Raw genomic sequence first — 20,142 nt, 5'->3', positions numbered from 1 at the left:
AAGTCCTCAGACAGATCCTACGTTTCCTTCCAGCTCTGAGAAACCCACTTCTTAGGTCTTAGTTGGGAAAGGAGTAAGGTGGGGAGGTACTCAGAGTGCCCAGGGCCATAAATGCAGCTTTCAGAGGCCCCCTTCCACAGGAGCCAAAGTTGGCCCTCAGAAGCCCTCCTGAGTGGCCCAACAGAACCAACCCACTTCTGAAGCAGTCTCCCTGGAATTCTCCCCAAAGGAATGTGATGCTCTTCAGTGGCAGCCACATGGCACCCCAGGGCACAAGGATAAAAAGGCAGAGCATGGCGGGAGGGAAAGGGAGGCAGAGAGGAGAAATCAAAGGAAACAAGACAGAAACAACAGCAGTACTTCACTTCTCCCTTTACTACCTAAGATCTCACTCTAGGCCTTCCCAATGGCTTTGGAAAACCAAAGTTGGGGTCAACTCTCAGTGAGAATAATCATTCCACGTGAATGAGAGTCAATTCCACTTCAGTGTCAGCCTTAGAAAGGCCCAAATGGGTCAAGAAGGGGAAAAAAAGAATCTGAGGCAAAACTAACATTAAAAAGAAACTTAGGCCTCGGAGTGTCTAAGGCAGGGACTTAACACCAAGTGAACCTGGACCACCTCTGTTAAATCTTTAGCCCCGAAACTGGAACAATCCAGTAAATAACCACTGCTGAAGGCCCTCGGTGTTCTTAGATGGCTGCCATGCCCTCATCAGACTCAGTGGAAATTCCCCTCTAAATTCTTGCCCCAGCTTCAGAACTCCAGAACACTTATTATGGGCATGTGTTCTCTTGTATAGTCTGACATTTATATTGCGTTGTATAACACATGCAAGATTGTTAGGTCCTTAAGAACTGAGACTGTGGCTTATGCCTCTTTGGGTCTCTAGAACTTATCACAATGCCTTGCCCCATCCTGTTAGGCAGTTGTGGAAATGACACTAGCTGGTCTGTAATAGCAGCTGGAAAGAAAGTTCAACCCAACTGATGATACCAGAGCCTCTCAGGCCAACTGGGAAATGGACAAACGGGAGTAAAGAAACCACTCACCCCTGGATCTGACACCTGCTTCTGTTGGCCTTTGCACACTCTGTCCCAAAAGTCAAGCTTCTTCTAACTGCCTTTGTCCATCCACCCCAGAACTGGCTAGTCGCAGTGCATGCTGAGACTCCTGGCATATCCTCCTGAGACAGCAAGATGGTGGACTGGCTAAGAAGGCAGACTCTAGAAGCAGATGGAGTTGGCTTTGTACACTCTTCCACCAATCACTAGCTCCGTGACCTTGGGAAAGTCACCAATCCTCAGCTTCCTCATCTGTAACATGGGGATAAATAATAGTACCTTCCCTCATAGGGATGTTGTGGAGATTAAATTATATCTTCCACGGAAAGCCCTAGCACAGTGCCTGGTGCATAGGAAATACTCTATAAATGTCAGCTATTATTTTATTTATTTATTTATTTATTTATTTATTTTGCTGAGGAAGATTAGCCTTGAGCTATCATCTGTTGCCAATCTCCCTCTTTTTTGCTTGAGGAAGATTAGCCCTGAGCTAACATCTGTACCAGTCTTCCTCTATTTTCTATGTGGTTTGCCGCCACAGCATGGCTGATGAGTGGTATAGGTCCGCACCTGGGAACTGAACCCGCGAACCCGGGCCACTGAAGCGGAGTGTGCCGAACCCAAACACTAGGCCATGGGGCCAGCCCAAATGTCAGCTATTCAGCTATTTTTATTATTAATATTCACACATGGTCTACACTTAAGAGTTGGGGAAGGGTCCACAGCTTGGAGCAATTCTCTGCCACCAGTGCTCCTTTCAAGAACACCTTGTCCATATTCCCAAAGCATGTCAAAGCAACTTCCCTGAAAAGAAATCTTCTGTGAGAGGCACACCCTCCAGAGTTCAGCTTCCCTAGTTCATTGATTTTGCTAAAGATTCCTTTCAAAGTCTTCAGAAACCAGTCCTGTCTCCTGCTCCCTTTCTTCATCCGCTGCTCTGCCAAACCACACTGGGACAGAAGCACACGGGCTGTGGTGCTGAATAGTGCCTGGGGCACAAGGAGAGCAGAGGCCACCACTGACCGTCAGCATCCCACTTCCAGGCCACTTAGCCAGACGTCAGGAGAGCATATTGCAGAACAGTAAGCAACAAAATCCACAAAGTAAGGATGCTTTAGCCTTCACTAATGCTCTCAGGAGTTCACGCAAATTTTTAAAAAATAACAACCACATTCTCCTGGAGCTCAAGAGTTGGAATGACTGTTTGGATTATATTGTAATGATCCCTGACTTACATTTTTGAGGCAGTGTCCATGTTTTAATTCTAGCAAAGGAGCTGAAGGTTGGAGTTCTGCATATGGCAGGGGAGACAGGGACGAACACCCTTTCTGAGGAGCTGGCTGCCCTGTGTGGCTGGTGAAGCTGTGACTCAGCCAAAGAAAAGTTCGACAGCCTCAGGCAGCCCCACACCCTGACCTCTCAGCAACAGCCAGACTCCCTCACTGAGCCTCTGTCCCCATGTTAACTTATTTGGTTTTATTTTGTTTTCATTTTTTATCCCACTGACAACACAGACCCTGAATCAAATAAGCAAGAACATTCCTCACAGGCTTGTACAAAAGTGCAAGAACTGCACAATCTGATTGTACATGCCAAGAGGATGGGGTTTTGGGGCAATCAGTTGACACTTGTGTCTCTCTCCTGTTCCCTTTACCCAGGGAGCCACCCACTCAGGACCCCAAATGCCAGGAAGGGCAGTTCCCTCACTCTCCTCCTTGGAGAAGACAGAGAAGGGGGAGCCCATTGGGCAGCTGGACCTGATCTCGTCTCAACTCACCCTTTGGGCTTCGGATCTTGCTTTTTTGTTCTTTCCATCGAGGGATACACAATATAGAAACTCCCTTAGCGCTTCTTCCACCTTGCCTAGGGTGGCCAAGGCCTGTGCTTTTCTGAAGTGTGCCTGGAAGAAAACAGGAGCAGTCAATCCCACTCTCATTCACCTTATTGGTGCTGCTATTATTAATAACACTAACTAAATACTCCATGGGTATTCACTATTGTGGGAAGTGTTTTAAAAGGATTATCTTCTCTACAGCCCTATAATGTAGACAATTGTTCTGAAACTCACTTTAAAAAAGACAAAACAGACCCAGAGGAGTGGCTTGCCCAAAATAGCACAGCTGGTAAACTGTGGAATCAGGGTTTGAGCCTAGGACTGACTGATACTGAAGTCCAAATGCTTAACGACTGTGCATGCAACCTCCCCTCTGCCCCACCGTTGTAATGGAGGTCTCAGCAAACGTAGCAAGAACCCCTATTTGAACACATACTAACCAGCTTTCAGGACCCACCCAGATATGCCTTCCTATTAACTAGTCTGTCAAGCAGAGACCTAGCCCACATTACAACCACCTGTGCTTACTGATAAGTTTTCAGAAGAGGCCCAAGGGAAGGGACACAACCTTTCCAAGCCCTCAAAGACAGCTAGTGGCAGAGCTGGAACTAGAACTGTGGTCTAGGACCCCCAGAAAGCTCTTCCCCGCAAAGAAGACTGCCCTTCACAGGACTAACCAGGGGCTGAGCTAAGCAGTGCGCTCAGCTCACTTCTGTTCCTTCATCACATCTTTAAAAGGTATAAAGAAGTTTTAGGGCTTCTCAGGGTCCAAGCCCAACTGGCCTGGGAGAGAAATTCTAGGGGTAGCTGAGGAGCATCTTGGGGAAGAGGGAAGAAGAATAAGAGTAGGAAGAGAGCTGCCCTCTCTCTGGGCCTTGGTCTTGCAACTTGCTTTGGAGGGCATTCTTCTTGAGTCATCTAGGCTGCCCCTCACGGACCTGCTCCCCACTCCCTGGCCTCAAAGGTTGATCCTGAGTCTAACTTAGTGAAGGAAATGATCCAGGCTGCGGCTGCTGGGCACTCCCATTCCTCCCCTTCTAACATGCCTCTACAGGCCAGGGTGCTCTTGGGCTCTGGCCTGGCTACAAGGGCTGGCCGGGATCTGCGTTCTTGAGTAGTGGTGCCAGTTCCAAACCTCTCCCTGTGCCCCCTACTCTCCTCCTGGAGCCTAATCTCGGCTAATATGTGGATGCTGACAGCTTGATGCTTTTCCCACAAGTGTTCAGCAGGGGCCCTTTGGAGAAAGGTTTGCATGACATTTCAGAGTGGCGAGAGGGAATAAGTGCTGGGAGACTGGAGAGGCCTCTTGGATCCCACCAATCATACCAACTAGCAGCCCATATACTCTACCTGCTCAGGGCAGCCAGCTCACCCCACTGAGAGCTGTGCCACCTGTAGGACATTTTGAGTACCACTAAGCCCTGGCTGGATGGTGGGAATAGGGCTGCACAAAGCTAACCCCTCCCATAGAGGCATTTCACAGAGAAATGATGGGAAATATGCAAATCAGGGTGTGAGGTGGTTTTGAAGCATTTTCATCAGTTCAAGTCTTCTCAACCCCCAAGACAACAGAGTTCTCTCATCACTGCCTCTCTGCTTACCCCAGGACTTTACGGAAATGAAACTCTTGTTTAATACTTCCACCAACTCTTCCTTTACTGAGGAAGTCACTTTCTCCATTTCATCCAAAAGGGTCCACTGCTAACTCAGCCCTGCTTCTTACCGCACTATTGAGGCCCCCACCCTTAGGCCCTAGGTTTAGGGGGGAGCAGAAAGAGTTGCAAGAGGAGTCCTCTTATCCCCAGGTAGCCCGTGACCTGCACAACTACAAGGGTTGAACTGCTCCCACTGGAAGCTCCTCTGGGTTAAGACACTGGTGAGTTTTAGTAAACTGTAAATGTGTTCCTTGGGAAAGAGAACATACTAATCCATCTTCACCCATGAAAACCTCTTCAAGGAACATATGAGATTCACTCTGACATTAATGGCCCGGTATGCAGGTCCACAATGCTTTATCTGAAGTTCCCAGATCCAAAAAAGTCTGATAATCCAACATTTTCGTAAGCTTGACGTCAACAATCATTAGGTGGCAAAACCTGACCTAAAATGATATAAAGTGTGTTATATAGTCTTTACCTCACTTAGTGTGAATTTTCATGTAATATGCTGCAGAAATATTAGTGTGTTTCATGATGGGATGCTGTCCAGAGCTCACTGAGGGTGTCACCTTACAGTCTTTCTGAAATCGGAAACACTCTGGATTCTGAACACATCTGGCCCCACGGGATTCAGATAGGGGATCGTGGACCTGGACTTGGATAAGTTGGGTTTCTGAGGAAGGCATCCTAGTGTTGTGTTGAGAGAGCACTACACCAAGACGCAGCAAGCATTATAGCTCACGGAATGGCCTCTTGGCCATGCTCACCTGTGACCCTCACTGCACCCCTGTGAAGTGATCAGGGCAAATAGCAATAGCTTCGTTTTGCAAACAAGGACACTTGGAATCCAGAGAGTGAAGCAACTTCCCCACGGTCACTTAGCTGGCAAGTAGCAGAGCCCAGGCTCAAATCTAATCTTCTAAACAAAATATTGACATGTGGCTGAGGGCCAGGCCTGAACCAGGCAGAGATGGAGAAAGTGACACTTTGCATCCTGGCATCTTGAGAGATGCCTAGCCTGTCTTTTTCCCTGCCCCTCCATGTGACCTAGATGTGTAGGGATACCAGCAGGCTGACTGACCATATTAAGGACTCAAAATGGCACAACCAACCAGCAATACTTCTCTCACCATCCTCTTTCTACTGTCCCTGGGAAATAATGATGATGATGATGATAGCAAACGTTTATATAATGCTATGTGCCAGGCATTGCTCTAAGCATCTTACACGTATTAGCTCAGGTAATCCTCACAACAAACCCTGTTAAGTGGGTGCGTTGAATATCTGCATTTTATAGATGAGGAGATGAGGTACAGGGAGATTAAGTAATTTGCCCAAGACCACAAAGCTAATAAAAGTAGCAGAGCTGGGACATAAACTCAGGCAGTCTGGCTCCCAAGTCCACGTCCTGGAGAGTCACAATGCCCAGGCTGCTCTGCAGGTCATCAGCTGAAGATCAGCTTGGGGAAGAATCCAGTTCCCTTGCAGACTCTTGAGTCACCCTTTGTCAAGGGATCCCCGCTCCTTTGCAAAGCCTGCTCCCTGCTCCACTTGAGCTCTAGCGCCCCTACCCCCAGGAAGGCAGCCCTTCCTGCCAATTCCTGGCGACAGTACTGCTCCTTCTCATCCCTCCCATTTCACACTCACCTTAAAACCCATTGGGCGGAGCTTACATGCTATTTCCGCATCGTGCAGTGCATCCTCATGAGACTCCAAGGTGAAGTAAATTTGAGACCGGTTGCTATAAAGCAAGTGGTCATTTGGAGCTGCCAAAATGAGAAAAAAACAACCTCATTAATGGCCCTCAGCACAACCACGTGATAAGTCCTGCATGAGGATGGATCTTAAGCAAATGGCAAGTTATCAAGGACTTTTCTCCTAGGGATCCAAAGGGTTAGGCTCAATTTCCAGCCCTAATATTGCCCTCTGGGTCTGAGCTTCCTCAACTGTAAAGACGTAATTTTTGCTCCTCTCTCAAGCTGTTCCCTAGAGGGCTGCAGTGTCAGTGGGGCACTAGTGACTTTGACACAGAGGAAACCTTTGGCACCTTACTCCATGGCTGTGCATGGCTAGCAACTGGCAGCCTGGTTTCTGAGTGTGGCATATCACCCACAAAGAAACAGGCCAGGGAGCTGGGAGAGGGAGGTGGCCAGCTACTACCCGCATTCTGACCACCAGGAAGACAAGTCCAAATTAGGTTTCTGGGGACATTAGCAACATCTCTGTCTACAAAGTCCAACACCTATGAAGTTTCTCTGAAGAAGCTGGGAATGCATTTGCAAAGCTCCATCCTCTAATTACAGATGGGCAAACCTGAGTCAACCTGAACAAAGCTTCTGGGAATAAAGTGAGGTTGGCTCTCACCAACACTTTGAGTTACTAAATGCCAGGGCTGGCCAGGCCTTTAGAGATCATCTAGCTCAACCAAACCATTCTTCAGATGAGGAAAATCAAGCCCAGAGAGGGCAAGGCATCTGCTTAAAGTCACACAGCTGGCTGGTCAGACTCACTGCTAACTGGTCAGACTTTGAATCTTTGAAGCTGAGGTGGGGACATGTTCCCTTTTCTGAAGGGTGTACAGTACTCAGAATAATAGAGAGGAGACACTGGGCGTCTTCCAGTACAAAGACACTCTCTGTTGGGGAGGCCCCCTTGCTCTTAAAAGGGTGAAGTGGTCTTGACATTTTCACTTTGACTGCTCTGAGGGCATTAACAAAGGAAGAACCCCCAGGGAAAAGTGGTGGCAGCAACAAAGGGGGAGAAGGAGGGGGAAAGGGCTTTCCTGGCCCCTGGGGGATGGCTGGAAGGGATGGAACCTCCCTTGGAGAGCTGGGCTTGAGTGGCCTCCATCTGTCTCCTTCATATTGCCCTGCTCTTCCCCAGGGACTGGGCTCCAGCTTCCCCTGCGGGAACAGGCTTTGTCCGTTTTTTCCCAGCAGTGTGCCCATGGCTTGCTTGGGTGCCCACTACTTGCTCTTAAGACATTAGCAAAGAGTTTACAGTCTTCTCTGTCCCTTCTTTTCTGCAGCACGCGCCAGCCCGGCGGCAGCTCAGTGTGCCTTGCCTAGACACAGGATGTGCGTGTGGGGTGGGGGAGTCCCCCTCGCCCTCAGGTGCCAATCTCGCCCAGTCGGCCCTCGTCCCTCCCCCTCCCCCGTTACCCGTTGCAAACTCGGGTGGGGATTCAACACGTGGAGACTGCAGCCTACCCCATTCTCCCCCCATCCGAGTCGGGCTCAAGGCCCCCTCAGATCCCAGAGCCCTGTCATCCCAGCCCCGCCGCCGCCGCCTCAGCACGCTTCCCCAGACACGGCGCCCCGCCGCCCGGGCTCCTGGCTGCCGGCCCGAGCTGGGCAGTGCTGGCCCGCGGCTCGGCGGCCACGTCTTGGGTCCAGACGTGGGGAGTCGGAGGGAGCCGCTCCCTGAGGGAACTCGGGCGCCCTAGTCCGGCCGCAGGCGTGGGGCTGCCCACGTTGGCCTTGAAGCCGCAAAGCCCACCCATCCCTCCTCCGGCAGCACGGGAAAGTGGAACAGAGGCGTGCCCCCTCCGTAGCCAGCCCACACACCCCGGGGATCCCCGGGCAGATGCCTGACCCGGCCACCCGCTGGGCTCGCGGGGTGGGGGTTCCAGGCAAGGGCGCAGGCTGCGGGCGGGGCGGGGCGGGGCGGCATCGGTTTCAGCTGAGGATCGTGTGATAGGAAGCGGTGACAATGAGTCACAGGGCAGCGGGGCGCGAGCCCTCCCCCCTCCCCCCCGCACCCGCTCGCGGGATGGTTTCCGAGGCGAGCGTGGCCCACTTCGGTTACCTCAGCCGTTACACAATCCGGCCCGCCCGCCCGCGCGGAGGAGGGGCCGCCCGGCCCGGGCCGCTCGCGGCCCTTATGCAACCAGTGCTCTCCTGACCTAATTCCTCGCCGGACCCACCCTGCCGGGAGCCGCGGCCCCGGAAGGGACAACTCCCAGCCGCGACAGCGGCACCGGGCAGGGCGAGAGCGGCGGATGCAGGCGCCGACCGAACATCTCGGGCTGGCAAGAGCCGGGAGGACCGGGCGCGAGCGTGGGAAGGGTGCGAAGTTCCTCTCCTGGCAGGGAAGGTGCGGGCAGGTGTAAGAAGGGCCCAGGCGCGCCGAGGGAGAGAGAGAAGGAGAGACAGAGAAACTGAGACGGTGACACTGAGCAAGACACGGTGACAAGGATGTGAAGAGGCAGAGAAAAAGAGAGACAGAGAAACAGAGTGACACAAAGACAAACAGAGACTCAGAAACGCAGAAGCAAACAGGAGACACAGAAAAAGACAAAGAACAACAGACAGAAAGAGACACAGAGAAAGAGAGAGAAAGCGGTAGAGACAGGCAAAGTCAGACCGAACTCCAGAAATCCTCCTCCCTCACTCCGGCCACGGTCCATCCCACGGTCCCCCGCGCCCTCCTCTGCCCTGGTGCATCCCCGGCTCCCCGCCCGGTCCATCCCCCGCCGCCCCGGCCGGCAGCGCGGTGGGCTCACCTAGCCTGACCGCCTCGTTGTACTTGAGCAGCGCCGCCTCCACCTGGCGCTCGCGGTACAGCCGGTTGCCCTCGTGCCGGAGTTGCGACGCCCGTGCAGGGCCCGGGAACAACTTGCCAAGGAGGCCGCTAAGCACCACGTTGACCCGCAGCGGCGGCGGCGCCTGCTGCCCAGCCCGCCTGGCCCCGCGCGCCCGCCCGGTGGCCACCATCAACGCGGAGAGCTTGACCCCGCACAGCGCACAGCGCCGGTCAGCTGCCCGCCCGCGTTCCAAGCACAGTTTACAAAATGTGTGGCCACACGACAAGGATACGGGGTCTGAGAGAAAGCCATGGCACTTCCGGCACTTGAAGCCATCCCACACCTCGGTGGCCTCGGCGGCAGTTGCCGCTCCTGCCTCTTCAGCCGCCACCGCGCAGCTCGCCGCGTTGCTCCCGTCCGGGGGCGCCGGCGCCCGCGCCTCGCCTTGCGGGACGTTCTCGGCCAGGCAGCGCACCAGCTGCTCCAGCTGCTCGGCCACCAGCTGCTGCCGCTCCGAGAGTTGTCTATACACCTCGAGGGCTTCCCGGAGGCGCCCCCCAGACGCCAGGGCGTCGGCCTGTGTGAGCAGGACTTTGCACTCCGGCGTCGAGGCCCTCGGAGGCTGCCCTTGCTCTGGCTCCTGAGTCGGTAGAAGTGCGGGGCCTTCTGTAGCCGCCTCCGGGTGGGGGCCCGTGTCTACGCGGGCCGCTGATGCCGCCGGCTCCGCCAGCTCTAAGTTGCTGCCGAGCTCGGCGGGCAAGCTCAGCATCTGTCCAGCCTGAAATGAATCCATAGGGAGAGGGACACGCGCGGAGAAAAGGCGTCTAGGGGCTGGGGACCCGGAGCAAGGAGCGGCGGCTGGAGGGAATAGGGGCTACCACGGCCGCCGCACTGCCACGCACCGGTCCCTGCCGCGCCTCCGCCAGCTCCATGCCGGCCACCCCGCGCCGCCTAATAACTGTCTTGTCTCAGCAAAGTGTTATATAAAACGGCACCACGTGACGCGCCGCCACGCCGCTCATTGGCCGGCAGCGGGGAAATTGTTACAAAACCAGACAGTTTTGTAACAGTGTTGCGCTTGCTTCTTTTGGCTTCGCATTTCTTGGCTTCTTTTTGAGGTTGTTTGTGTTTACACTCTGCCTTATTTCCCCCTCGCAATGTGGTTCCTCTCCAGAAGAGGGAGAGGGAAAAAAACCCCAAAGTCTTCTCTCAGGCTTCTCCGTCTCCAAAGTCTACCCCATCCCACCTCCAAACCCACCAGCAAACAGGTCGCCTCTGCCAGCCGCTCGCCAGCGGCTCCTTCCCCCAACTCGTCACTGGAGAGGCCGGCACCTCGAGGCGCGCTGTCCTCCAGGTCTTTGGGGACGCCGACAGCTCGCTCTGGGAGCCCTGCCCCGGATCCTCACCCTCCGGGTCCCTGACCACCTTGCCCGGGGAGTCCCTCAAAGATCATAAGCGCTGTTATCCGAGAGCGCTTGGTCTTCTGTGCTGGGAGCGACTCGGAGCAGCGGGACCCGCGGGCGCAGAAGTTGGGCGGCGCTCGCTAAGCGGTGAGGGACGCGCCGAGAAGATGCGCTCGCCGGCTGGGGCCCGGGGGAGACGGCCTCCGCGCCGCGCTTCCTCTCCTCTCTCTCCCCCAACTCTGGAACCTGCGCTGGGGTGGGCGGCGGGCGCCCCGCTAGAGACGCACTCGGTCCTGGGAGCCACCAGCCGGATGGGCGCGGCCGCGAGAACTCGGCCAGCTGGGGTCACTAGGTAGTCTGGGGGCGTGGGAGAACGGGAGGTGGAAGACGGGGATCGCGAGCGCTACTCCGGAGAAAGTCCGTGAATCCTGGCGCACTCCAGGGGCCGAGCTACTCCAGGTTCCCCGCTCCAGAGCGCTGAGTTCTTACGCGGGAGGGGTTGGGCTGCGCACTAGCGCACGGTGCTTGGCTCACAATGACTAGGGGGACTCGAAGGTGCCCCGCTTATTCCCAGATGGCCAGTGTAAACCGCCCACATTCTGTCTCCCTCCCAACCCCACACTTCAGACGGCAGCCACCTGCGCAAAAAAGCAGCAGACAGGCTTAGAGACCTAAGGGAATAACGTACTTCCCCCACCGTCACCATGCTCCGAGTGGGCAGGCAGGGTCTGGGCTTGCCTCTAGCTCGGCCTCCAGAATCTGCGGACTCGGGGCAGTGTCTGGAGCAGTGCCGGGGCACAGCGCCCCCCCAGGGGCCTGATGACCTATAGTTGGCTCCGGCTGTGGCCACTTCTTAACTGAGTGACCTTGGGCAAGTGACCTAAACTCTGGGAGCCGTCGTTTTGGCTTCTGGACAAATGTCAGGGATGATCTTAGTTGGGATCAAGTCATGTTTCAGATCTGGGGACCACAGGTTCCACTCTGGCTCTGTGTCTCTTTAGGTCGTTAATTGCCCCCTTGAGTCAACACAAGGGTCCCAGAAAATAGGTACTGGGCAGTGATCCCTACAGCCTCCCTCTGGTGAGGCAGAACAGGGGAAGAGGGTCAGATAGGGGAAAGAGAGCAGGAAAAGAAACAGGAACTGAGACTGTAGCCAGGAAGGCAGAAGGCACACATAGGAAAACTTGGCTTGCAGCCCTGGTTTTGTCATGACTTGCTGTGAGACCCTGGGCAAGTGCTCCGGCCAGGTCTTAGTTTCTCCTGATCTCCAAGGTTCCCTCCAGCCCTAACCTTGAGTGGTTTCTATCCTAAGACCAGATTTCATGATACCCACTCAACTACTTAAGTACAAAGGACTAGTCCAGATGCTGTGGGTGTTGGCTTGGACAAGGAGGTAAGGTCAGCAGTAGCAGTGGAGGGCAGGGGTAGCTGCACAGCTGTCCTCTTCTTCAGGGTCAGGCCTGAGCCAGATTTTGAAGATAGAGAAGTCAGGGGACTGGCCAAGCAGTGGAGGAGGTGGTTATGCCAGGCAGTTGGACAGAAACTGGGGCTCCTGCTGACTTGCTGTCTAAAGGGAGCTCCTTTCACCCTTCAGTTTCCCCTGCTATTGAATGGGGTCTGTCTTAGTCGCTTCAGGCTACTATAACAAAATGCCATAGAGTGGGTGGCTTATAAACAACAGAGTTTTATTTCTCACAGGGAAATTTATTTCTAGAGGTTGGGAAGTCCAAGGTTAAAGTCCTGGCAGATTCAGTATCTGGTTCATAGATGGCTGCCTTTTTGCTATACCCTCACAAGGCAGAAAAGGGAAGGGAGCTCTCCGGGGTCTTTTCTTATAAGGGGACTAATCCCATTAATGAGGGAGCCCTCATGACCTAAGCACCTTCCGAAGGCCCCACCTCCTAATACCATCACATTGGGGATTAGGTTCCAACACATGAGTTTTGAGGGTACACATTCGGTCTACAGCAGGATCCCCAGCATTAATTATCTGCCTGCCCCTTCTGGCACCGGTCTGTGGGGCAGGGAAAGAGATTTATATGAAAGGACCAGGAGATGGATAATGATTAAAAAACCTCTTAATTCAAAAGTCTTATTCCCTTGACAAGTTTTAAAAATAAATGTCGTTTACCCAAAATTGTCTTCCAGATGCAGATCTTGGATGTGCCTTGCTCCCTGGACCACTTTGACAAGTAAGCATTTCCTGGGTTGGTTTCCCTCCCTTGCCTGTCAGGGATGGATGGAGAAGGCCAACTCAGGCAGCAGGTTTCAGTCCTGCAGGCATGGAATGGAGATGCTCTCATCAGGTAGCCCCTCCGGAGGCTGACCTTGGTCAGGAATGTCAATAGCTGCCAGGGCCATCAAGGCAAGGTGGGCTGGTGCAAAGGCGGCACCATCTACTCACTGTCTGGACTGCCTGTAGGATAACACCAAATGGGTTTCTACTGAATACAGGAAAACATTACCATAATACAAAGGCCGTAGATGATGTTTAAAATGTGTTTGTTAAGAAATAGTAGGGGCCGCCCCCATAGCTGAGTGGTTAAGTTCGTGTGCTCTGCTTCAGTGGCCCGGGGTTTCACTGGTTCAGATCCTCGGCACAGACATGGCACCGCTCGTCAGACGATGCTGAGGTGGCGTCCCACATAGCACAACCAGAGGCACTCACAACTAGAATATACAACTATGTACTGGGGGGCTTTGGAGAGAAGAAGAAGACGAAGAAGAAGAAGATTGGCAACAGTTGTTAGCTCAGAGCCAATCTTTAAAAAAGAAGTTCTCCTCTCCCCTCCTTCTAGGGAGCTCCAGTTAGAGCAGAGGGGAGAAAGTTTTGAGTAGGAGATTTCTGATTGGTCCACAAATGTATATCAACGTAATGTTTGTTTAATTTAAATAAAGAAGGAAAGAAAACCACTGTGGTAATGTTTTCCTGTATTTGATAGAAACCCATTTGGTGTTATCCTACAGGCAGTCCAGACAGTGAGTAGATGGTGCCGCCTTTGCACCAGCGCACCCTGCATCACCCTGGCAGCTATCGACATTCCTGACCAAGGTCAGCCTCCGGAGGGGCTACCTGATGAGAGCATCTCCATTCCATGCCTGCAGGACTGAAACCTGCTGCCTGAGTTGGCCGCCTCCATCCATCCCTGACAGGCAAGGGAGGGAAACCACTTGGCCACCCACGGGGTGGCCAGGGAAAGGAGATAGACAACACTTTTTCAGATGCAAATATTCCCTTTGGAGGGACGGGTTCTTCCAACCTGCATTTATTTTGCTAGGCTCCCCAAGTGGCTAAGGTTAACCAGGAAACAGCAAGAGGGGAGTTGCCCCTCCTTTCCAGCTGACTACAGCAAGTTTTCCAAGTGGCCTCTGAGAGACCTCTCAGGGGCTCGGAGGAGAGAGCAGGCAGGTCTCAACTCTAGCTTCCTTTAACCAGGGCAGCCTTGCATCCACCTGTTTCATGTGGTGCCCTGTGTCACTTAATGTCTTGTGTCTTTCATCTCTTCCTCAGAGGACGGTATCTGAACAGATCTTACTGAACATGACAGTGGACATTTTATACATTTGGGAGAGTGCTGAGGGACAAGAGGAAATCCAGCTGGAATGGCATACCTGGAGTGCCCCGGGTCATTCACAGAGGAGAGAGTGGGCACACAGGGCTGACAGTCTTATACAACCTCCCCGTCACACACACATGCACACAGGCTATGCATGAAAGCTTGGCCAAAGAACTTACTTGCTCTTTACTTGAGTCTCTCATTTTATAAACTGGGTGTGACCTATCAATTATGCAGTCCTTACAGGGAAAACAAAGGCATCGTGGACATTAATGGCATTAACATGAAAAAGGTTGCCCCTTGCTACCGACTCTAGCCAAAACCCAGAGCTAAAAGAACCTTTACAGATCAGCCCTGGTTTCACAAATGAGGGAATTGAGAGCAAGAGAAAACAAGTGACTTGCTGCAGGTCACAATGGGAGTTTGTGATCCAGCCAGGATTGGAAGCTAGGGCTCCTGTCTCTTTGTTTAAAGTTCTTTCCATGTGATCAGAAAGCTTCCAAAGGACACAGAACATCTCCCTAAATAAGAAATTATTTCAGATTTCTGAATTACAAGATTTGCAATTCAACAAACATTTATTGAACATATACTATGTGCTAACGGAGCTGGCATTTGTGGGGCAATAATAGAAAGGTATGACACAGTTCTTATCCTCCAGTAACTAACTAGGAAACAAGAGGCGAAGATTTGAAACAGTTAAGTAAAAATAACAAGGAGTATGTGAGAAGTGCCAAGAATGGGGGAACAGTGAGTCCAAGGGAAAGCTCAAAGGAGACAGACTGCAATGCTTCCCATCTCGCAGAGAAGGCGCCTTTAAGCTCGGTTGGAGAAGATTTAAACAGAAAAGTTCAAGACCAGCCTGCTGCTCAACTCAAGGGGTTCCCTTCACACTGGGGGCCATGTGGCCAGGAGAAAGGAGGTGAAATCCAAGCAATCTGGGCTGGTCAAAGCCTAGGAATTTGTATTTTTCAAGGTTACCCACGTAATTAGGATGCTCAGCCAGGTTTGGGGTTCACCCGTGTAGAGGATAATGCAGAACAGATTGGATAAGTACACCCTCATCCTTCTTCCCTAGTTCCCCCTCAGTTTCTCTGGGGGCTGGCATCAATAATTCTTGTCTATATTTTACTGAAGGGATAAATGAGGGTCCAGAGACTTTCAATGACGTGTTCAAGGTCATTCAGCAAGTATGGAGACTCTGGTTTCCTGCCAACCAGTAGAAACAGAAAGATCACAAAATACTATCCCAAGGAAGATTTTGCTTCATTTCTTTGCAAGACAAGTCAGACCCGCTTGGTTAGCCAGAGAGTTCATTGCCCAGAATACAAAAAGGAGCAAGTCTCTGGAGCTGCCAGGTGTGTGGGACAGAGCCCAGGGCGAGGTTAGTTGCTGGGAGCTCGGAGTTCTAACTTTGCTGTGTGACTCAGCCCAAGCCACTTCCCCTCTCTCTTTGTGTGTCCTTCACCTATTAATAACAATGCCCAACGTCACTGTTTGGATTAGCTACCAGTGATGGCAAATGCACAGTGCAGTTAGTCCCGATGTGATTCCTGGGAACAGAAGGGATCCACAGCCATTTGCCGACTTGTGAGTAAAATATGTGCTGGCTGCCTTCGGAGTAGAGGTATTTTCTTTCCGGGAGAAGAGTGAGCCTGAGGTCTGAGGCTGGCCCCTGCCCTCTTCAAGGCACTGACCAATGGGGAGGCTCTAGAGAGCCTGGCAGAGAGCAATGAATATACAAAACATAAAATTTACCATTTGAACCATTTTTAGGTGTATGGCTTAGTGGTATCAAGTACATTCACATTATTATGCAACCATTACCACCATCCATCTCCAGAACTTTTTTCATCTTGCAAAACCAAGACTCTGTACACTCTGTACCCATTAAACAACAACTCCCCATTCCCTTCTCCCTCCAGCCACTGGCAACCACCGTTCTACTTTCTGTCCCTATGAATTTGACAACTCCAGGTACCTCAAATAAGTGGAATCATACAGTATTTGTCTTTTTGTGACTGGCTTATTTCACTTAGTATAATGTCCTCAGTGTCCATCCATGCTGTAGCATGTGCCAGAATTTCCTTCCTTTTAAAGGCTGAACAATATTCCCTTGTGTGTGTGTGTGTGTATACACATATATAGTTTATCCATTCATCCAACAATAGACAATTGGGTTGCTTCCACATTTTGGCTATTGTACATAATACTGCTATAAACATGAGTATATAAAGATCTCTTCCAGACACTGCTTTCACTACTTTTGGCTATATAGCCAGGGGTGGGATTGCTGGACTATATGGTCATTCTATTTTCAATTTTTTTGAGGAACTGCCATACTTTTTTCCACAGCAGCTGCACTATTTTACATTTCTACCAGCAATGCATAATGGTTCCAGTTTCTCCACATCCTCATCAAGACTTGTTTTCTATTTATAATGGCCATCCTAATGGGTGTGAGGTGACATCTAATTGTGGTTTTGATTTGCATTTCCCTAATGATTAGTGATGTTGAGAACCTTTTCATGTGTGTCTTGGCCATCTGTATATCTTCTTTTGGAGAAATGTCTGTTCAGTCCTCTCCCCACTTTTAAATTGGGTTTTTTGTTATTGTTGAGTTTTAAGAGTTCTCTGTCTATTCTGGATATGAACCCCTTATCAGATATATGATGTGCAAATATTTTCTCCCATTCTGCGGGCTGCTTTTCACTCTGCTGATAATATCCTTATCTGAAGACTTTGGCAGAACTGGGAGATGGTTAGAATCAGGGTTTGGATCTTGAACTCAAGGTATCTGGATTCAAAATCTGGCTGTTGGATGTTGGGCAAGCTACGTAGTTTCTTTGAGCCTGCCTTAGTTTTTCCATCTGAAAAATGGAGATGATGCTTATAATAGCACTTAGCTTATAAGATTGCTATGATGATGAGTAAATGAAATCATACATCTAAAATCTTACCACAGAACCTAGCCCAGGTTAAACGCTCAATAAGTGGTAGCCTTTATTAGTATTGGGCTTAAGAAGGAACCAGAATGATGTAACTGAAATGTAAGATTCGTTATTATCAAATGGGTGAGTAGGCCAACAAGATTAAATAACCAACCTGAACACAGTAATGTTACATAATACTTAACACTCGTCTAGCAATCATCATTCATTCAACAGGCTCAGCTGGAAACATAAAGATGAGTAAGACATAGTCCTGCAGAACTGAGTGGGAGAAACCAACAAGGGAATAGGCAGTTTCAATCAGAGTGATGAGTGCTAAGAAGACAGGGATAGGGTTCTGCGGGGTAGGGGTCGGGGGCACAGACAAGGAGCAGTTCAGACTGGGGGAGGGCTTCTCAGGTGGGTAATATGGACACAGAATTCTGAAGGATTACAGGGTTGGAGTGCTGGAAGGGGATGACTGTTTTAGGTAGAGAAAAAAGCTACTCACTGGGGAACAGCTACTAGTTTATCATGGCTGGAGCCTAGAATTTAAGAGAGGAGCAGTGTGAGATGGGCTTGGAGAGGCAGGCAGATGCCAGACCATGAAGGCCTTGCAGGCCAGGGTAAGGAGTTGAGATTTTATCATGAGGGTTTGTTGCTAGTGCTGTCTAGTCGATTCTGACTCAAAGTGACCCTGAGTATAGCAGGGTGTAAACCCGCCCAGTTCTTTTGGCCATCCTCTCACATCCCGGTGCCAGATCAGCCAATGCTCTGCTGCTATTCATGGGGTTTTCATGGCCAATTTATTCAGAAGGGTGGCCAGGTCCTTCTCCCTAGTCTGTCTTAGTCTAAAAGCTCCCCTGAAACCTGTCCACCATGGGTGACCATGCTGGTATTGGAAATAGTGGTGACAGGGCTTTCTGCATCCAAGCAACATGCAGCCACCACAGTATGACAACTGAAAGATGGGTGGTGTGGTTCCCCAACTGGGAAACGAACCCAGCCATGGCAGTGAGAGCACCAAATCTTAACCACTAGACCACCAGGACTGGTTATCGTGAGGATAAGAAGCTACTGAAGGGTTCTAAGCAGATTCGCGATGTGACCAGCTTTGCCTTTTAGAAAGATCTCTTTGGCTGCAATGTGGAGAGTGGAGTGAAAACGATGCAGCCTGGGGGAGACCAAGTAGAAAGATGAAGTAAAGAAATAAGAGTGAGAATAGAAAGAAGAGGAGATTCAAGATACATTTAGGATAAAATGGAGCAGATATGGGAACTGATTGGATGACCTCAGTTGACTCTTTGGGGATAACTCAAGTATTAGCATCGTTCTTTTACTGGAGATGAGCAACGGAGACTCAAGAAGGTTAAATGATTTGTATAAGGTCCCAGAGCCGAAAAGAATCTGATCAGGACTCTGGCTTTCCACCTTGATATCTCCTGTTCACTCTTCTAGAATGTGCTGTTAGGTGAGTTTCTAGATCTTATGTGCAAATCCCCTTTAAGGAACTCAAGTCCTGTTTCCCCATCGACTTCTCTGTAGCATATAATCATTTTAGAAGTACTTTATCTGAGTTTTTAATTGGTTGTCAATGTACTATGGCTTCACACCCTTGAGCTTCAAGACATTCTTTTCCTTCCATTCTACTTAGTGTTCAATGAGTAGCCTGGAAGCAAACCCTTTCATCCTAAGAAGGCTCAAATGAAAAGTCCAGGGCTGGGAAAGCATGAGCCCAAGTCCTAGGCTTGACCACTAACCAGCTATGGGATAGAACAAGTCACTTTCTTTCTAAAAGCTCCTATCTGAAACCCAGGGAAATAGAACAAAGGAATGCATACTCACTCAGATTCACTAACTTTATGAATCTCTTCTAAAATATGTATACTTTCAAACTGTGAGTGACCACTCTTTCATTAATCTGTTTGGTAAATTGGGTTTCTGACCCCATAATACACTCCTAGGTGTTTGAGATTTTCCCTGAAACTCTACTGTCTGTTCACCAGGGAATATGTCCTTGCTCTGTAATTGCTGAGTTCGGTGTTATCATACTTAAACTGTCAACCAAGATGCGTGGGTATGTTTGGTTTTTTCTCAGACACTTGTACTGCTAAGATTCTTTTTTGGGGGGGTGAGTGCAATTCTCTGAGTTATAAAACCAGCAGGGAGAGGAAAAATGAATGAAGAAGAAAGTAAATTTACAGTTTACGAAAAACCCACTACCTAATATGCCCATCCTGAGGAATCAATGAGATGATGAAGAAGTGGCTCTGTGAATGGCAAAGCCCTGCACAAGTGGAGGGTGATATGGCAATATTATTCTTGCTTCAAACCCAACAAGCTAGGTGAGCCTGTGACTGAAAATGGACCTGTGGCAGTGCCAACTCACCCAGGACCAAGGCCCGGCAGGGCTGCAGTTCTTGCTCAACAGGAAGGATGGAGTCCTGACATTCCACCCCGCCCCTGGGGGCTGGGCCCCAGGTCAAAAGCCTGGGATGTCGGAGGCAAGGTCAAGTCCTGAAAGACCGCAGTCCTGATGGCCCCCAGCCCCTCCCATGGCTTCCAGGAGCAGCAGGAGCGCTGGGCTTGCAGTCCTATAGGGAGATGGCACCCTGTGTGGGTGCTTCTCTTCAGTGAGCACCCACAGCCCAGTCTGGCTATGACATGGCAGACCAGGAGGCCAGTAACAGGCCAGGCCAGGGGCAGGGTCTTACCTAGGGGGGTGCAATCCCTCATCATACACAGCATCACAGCACCACAAGCATCACACCCAGCCACAAGAGCAGAAACCTCATGGGAGCCATGGAGAGGATCCAAAGAGAGAAAGGAAGAGGGGATGAGAAGGCCCTTTGGAGACAGTCAAGCCCTAGGCAGGCAGAGGAGAAGCACCATTGATGGTGATAGTGATTACAAAGTTCCTGTGATTCTATCAACAGACGTTCATCAAATGCCCACCTTGTGCAAAGACATCAGGGGTGTTACAAACTGGAAGAAGGTCTGGACACTCCCCCTCAAAGGCCTGTTCTTTTGTAGGGGAGCTAGACAAAGTCCACACATATCACTGTAATTCAGGAGAGCCTATGGGGTTGGAGGATGGGGTGAGGGAGCAGATAGAGAAAAGGCGGCTTCTGGGAGGCTGTGAGTTTTGAGCCAGGCTGTAAAGGAAAGCTTTG

At 50.9% G+C, this 20,142-nt stretch overlaps 1 protein-coding gene across 13 annotated transcripts in view; it reads right to left on the bottom strand.

Annotated features, from left to right (window-relative positions):
• Positions 1–20,142, bottom strand: part of LONRF3 (LON peptidase N-terminal domain and ring finger 3) — a 152,949-nt gene that overhangs the window by 38,481 nt on the left and 94,326 nt on the right. For 7 of the 13 annotated variants that reach the window (XM_070606012.1, XM_070606007.1, XM_070606008.1 and 4 more), the window contains 2 exons: positions 6,202–6,320; positions 2,840–2,962 (listed from right to left, as the gene is read on the bottom strand). In XM_070606012.1, the coding sequence (XP_070462113.1) occupies positions 2,840–2,962; positions 6,202–6,213 (135 nt within the window). In that variant the 5' untranslated portion in view covers positions 6,214–6,320. Of the gene's footprint in view, positions 1–2,839; positions 2,963–6,201; positions 6,321–9,058; positions 10,567–20,142 lie in introns of those variants that run through there. The other 6 variants (XM_070606004.1, XM_070606000.1, XM_070606001.1 and 3 more) reach the window with 4 other exon arrangements.

Source organism: Equus przewalskii, chromosome X (genome assembly GCF_037783145.1).
Source record: "Equus przewalskii isolate Varuska chromosome X, EquPr2, whole genome shotgun sequence".
Lineage (NCBI taxonomy): Eukaryota > Metazoa > Chordata > Mammalia > Perissodactyla > Equidae > Equus > Equus przewalskii.
The sequence above is the reverse complement of the archived record's forward strand: the minus strand, read 5'-3'. Positions and strand labels throughout refer to the sequence as shown.